This window comes from Uncinocarpus reesii, genomic scaffold (genome assembly GCF_000003515.1).
Source record: "Uncinocarpus reesii 1704 scaffold_3 genomic scaffold, whole genome shotgun sequence".
NCBI classification, from domain to species: domain Eukaryota; kingdom Fungi; phylum Ascomycota; class Eurotiomycetes; order Onygenales; family Onygenaceae; genus Uncinocarpus; species Uncinocarpus reesii.
The window spans coordinates 3,789,004-3,793,156 of NW_003052498.1; the positions used below are offsets into that span (position 1 = coordinate 3,789,004).

The 4,153-nt window shown below is 36.3% G+C and overlaps 1 protein-coding gene across 1 annotated transcript; it reads right to left on the reverse strand.

Annotated features, from left to right (window-relative positions):
* Positions 1-3,132: 3,132 nt before the first annotated feature.
* Positions 3,133-3,441, reverse strand: UREG_06067 (uncharacterized protein; the record flags this gene model as incomplete). The annotated part of the gene is made up of 1 exon (XM_002585332.1): positions 3,133-3,441. One exon carries the CDS (start codon positions 3,439-3,441, stop codon positions 3,133-3,135), a length of 309 nt encoding a protein of 102 aa, XP_002585378.1.
* Between the last annotated feature and the right edge of the window lie 712 nt (positions 3,442-4,153).

Here is a 4,153-nt window from a genome sequence, read left to right on the forward strand (position 1 = left end):
AAACTTGATTTTAAAAAACTGAAACTGTACAAGAATTGAAAAGTGGAATCGGGAAAGGTCAACTACAGATTGTGACTATCAAAGAAAAATGAGAATATATCCCTGTATTTCATGTCTCATTACTGAAAAAAAGCACTGCTACATGCTAAAGAAATGCCCATGGAAATCAATGATGAACAAGAATATGAAGTTGAACAAATACTAGATTATCAGATGATCAGTGGAAAACTTCACTATCTAGTGAAATGGAAAGGGTACAATATCTTGAAAAACATCTGGGAACTGGTGAAGAATTTTATGAACATCTGGAAGATTGTTGAGATGTATCATCAATGATACTCTCATTTAAAAGAGCATTAATAAACAAGAAGAAGAATTTGGGAAGTGACTCTGATGGAGGAAGATTGTCTAATGTAGCAAGATGTTGTTGGATTTTCACTTGCTCAGCCACTCTTTTCTGTTCTTTCTTCTCAAGATGCTCCAACTTCTCTGATGACTGAAGATCTGATTCAAGAAATTTGCCCACATGATCATGAAGAAGATGTTTTTGTTTTTGAAGATGAAGAAGTTTGGCAGAGGCAGCTTGAACAGCTTTAAAGACTTTTGTCTCTTCAAGTTCAAGCTTGTTGTGAGCAGCTTTGAGATTTCACCAATCATGATTGAAAGGTGCAGAATTGACAACACAATAATGACTGAGTTGACAACATTTGGAGCACTTTATTGATTTATTGGAACAAACACACTCTTTATTGTGATGAGAACAATAAATGCAGTGAGAAGACATCATGACACCAATTTCTTCAATTTCAGAAGCTAGATGCTTGTTATTGTGAGAAGACTTTGAAGTCATGACAACAGAATCATGAGAACATTCACTTACAGAATGAAAATCTTTTGGAAATCAAGCAAGAGGACAATCACTCTTTATTATCCAAGAGAGAGTGCAAGTGATTGAGGACAACATGCTAAGAAAGGAGGAGATGATGTTATAAATCTTGTGGCACAGCACAGAATCATTGCATGTCATTGAAAGAGTGTATGAAGAATGTGACTGGAAAGTGGAGCATGATGAGGCTACAAGAGTTATGAATGGAAAGAACTAGAATCTGAGAAAGTGAAAGTCACATGACTGAATAGTCAAGATAGTAGTGACTATCTCAACTGGTGGATAGCTGAATAGTTAGAATAGTTATGACTATTCTGACTAGTGGACAGAAGAATAGAAGTAACTATTTGGACTATTCACAATACCCATCATGTATATAAGAATGCTCTTTATTATTGATCAGATGGATTCATTCATCATGATCAATTTCTCTTATCATTCTTTCTATAGATTTATCTATACAGATACTATCATATCTTGATTACTTTCCATATTGACAAAGTTCTGTGATACTGTACAATTGTATCTGCTTTTGCTAATCTTGAGAAGACATGATGGTCTTGACCCAATTCTGTCATATCTGTATGAAAACTCTTTGTTATTAAGCAAGTCTGCTGACTTGAGATCAAGCATCACTGGAGTATTGATCACTAAACCCCAATTTGTTACATTGAACAACAAGTTCAATAACACATACAATAATCAAGATTGCATTGTGCTTCTGTTTTGTTATGGGGGCATTTATGAAATCCATTGAGATGTGCTGCCACATGTGATGAGAGATTGATAGTGGTTTCAGTAGTTCTGGTGTCTTATCTCTTAATATTTTGATTTATCAACAGACTTGACAGTTCTCCACATAATGGTCTGCATTCTGCCACAATATTGATCAGTAATATCATTTCTTGATCAGAGCCCAAGTCTTCTTTTTGCTCAGATGGGTCATTGATGACTGCTCATGAATTTTCTTGATTAGCTGTGCTGATAGGGATGGGTTCTCTTCAGTGGGAATCATCAATCAGTCTTCATAATATAGAAGATCTTCACTTGTCAGACTTCATGATCTCTCCCTCTGACTAGTCTTCAATCACAGAAGCTTCAGTAATTCTGCAGTTCAGTTAATTTTAACAACTCAGTCAACAGCTGCTTGATCTGTTTCTTCAATTTCATTCAGCTGTGCTGCAGTTTCTGACTCTCTTGTTGTCTGCACTGCCTCTCTTGACTGCTTGCCCTCCAGTTCAGTTCTGATTCTTGAGTTCAAGCATTCCAGTCTAAGCAGAATCCATGTTCTTAGCTTGTCTGTTCTTACTCTTGTCTCAGATTGACTGAGTGCATCTGTCAGTGTGTTCTTCTTGTCTGATTGATACTTGATTTTGAAATAAAAATATGAAAGAAATTCAGCTTATTGAGTCTGTCTGGTGTTCAGCTTCTTGATTGTCAAGAAATACTCCCAACATCTGATGATCTGTAAGAATTCAAAATCTTTCTTTCTGCTGCAGTCCTTCCAGTTTAGCTTGCCATTCTGTCAGGGCATGCACCACCACCAACATTTTCTTGTCATGTATTTCATAATTTCTTTCCATTGCACTCATTGAAGAGGAGTAGAATGCCACTGAATGCCATTGTCCATTCTTAAACTGTTCCAATAGAACTCCAACAATTATCTCATCCAATGTGTCAGTTTCAATTCTTGTTTCTCAGTTTGAGTCATAGTGGTACAGTACTGAAGCACTGATGAGCATTTTCTTCAGCTTGTTAAAGACTGTCTGACAATTGCTGCTCCAAAGAAAAGACTGATTCTTCTTGATGAGTCAGTAAAGAAGCTTGACTATGTGACTATAGAACTTTACAAAATGACAGTAGAAATTGCAGAATCTCAAGAATGATAATACTCTCTGAACTGTTAATGATTCAGTTCACTTAATGATAACAGCTGTTTTTTCTAGATCCACCTCAATGTCTTCTGTGGTGATAATGAACTCTAGATATTTGGTGTGCTGCACACTGAATTTACTCTTGTTGATACTGGTCTGTAGCCCAGCTTCTCTCAATCATTGAAAAACATTTTTCACCTGCTTCTTGTGCTTCTTCTTGATCTTGCTGTAAATTAACAGATCATCCACAAATCCCATCATAAAATCATCCAGACAATCAAAGAAGATTGAATTGATGTATTGCTGAAAGACTCCAGATTCATTTATGAGTTCAAATGGAACCACATGGTATTTGGATGATTCATACTGTGTTCACAAACTGGTCAAGTCCTCTGATTCCTCACTCATATGGATTCTGTGGAATTCTTGACAGATGTTGAGATAGATGAAATAGATAGCGCCTGTCCTTTGATGCCTGGAATCATCTCTCAAGAGAAGGAGATATTGATCATGTTTTGAGATTGCCTTCAACTTGTGGAAATTAACACAGAAGCACAGTTTTGCTCCATTGTGTACAATAAGAATTGATGATGTGAAGAATGCAGTTGTTGGTACAATAAACTTCTTTTTCAGATTTGTCTTCAAGTATTTCTTGACTGTTTTCAGTTCTTCCATACTCATTTTGTACAGCAGTGCTCAGCCTATGTTTCTGTTCAGATCTGCTCCAGATAGAAGATCAATCTTGTAGTTCACTCTCTTGTGGTGCTGCAGCAACTGATCTGAGATCTTTTTTAAGAATACATTTCAAAATTTCTTGTAGATTTTTGAGAGTTTTTTATTAATATCAGTCTTCTTATCATCTTCATCCACTTCATTAATGTCTTTTCACTTTTCATTCATTAGCCTGTCAATTTGCTGAAGTGAAGTCACATGACAGCTATCAGATGTCTTTTTCATGTGTTGATGATATGCTGCTGTGTCAATAAATGCTCTGTTCATCATTTTGTATTGATGAGGACACTGATTGTTTTGCTTTTTTAGTGTTTTTTGAGACACTTTTAATTGATTTAAAATATAAGTCTCACTAGCAGAACCTTTCTTCAATTGTCTGTGTTCTTTCCAGTGGTTTTGTCACTCATGTGTGATCTCAAGTTCTATCAATTTGTCTCAACAGTCTGCTTTCTCTTGGTGCTGTGGGTCCAGTATGAATTGCTGTAGAATTCTTCATGATACTGACTTTGATATCACTGCCAGCACAGCATTCTTTACTGAAGGCTCCTTCAGTCAGAGCAACCTCTGATCAGTCACATTCAAGCAGACATTGTGATCTGCCAGCCATTTCTGTTCAATGATCAAGAGATGTTGTCCCAAATTAGCAATCAGCATAGGGACA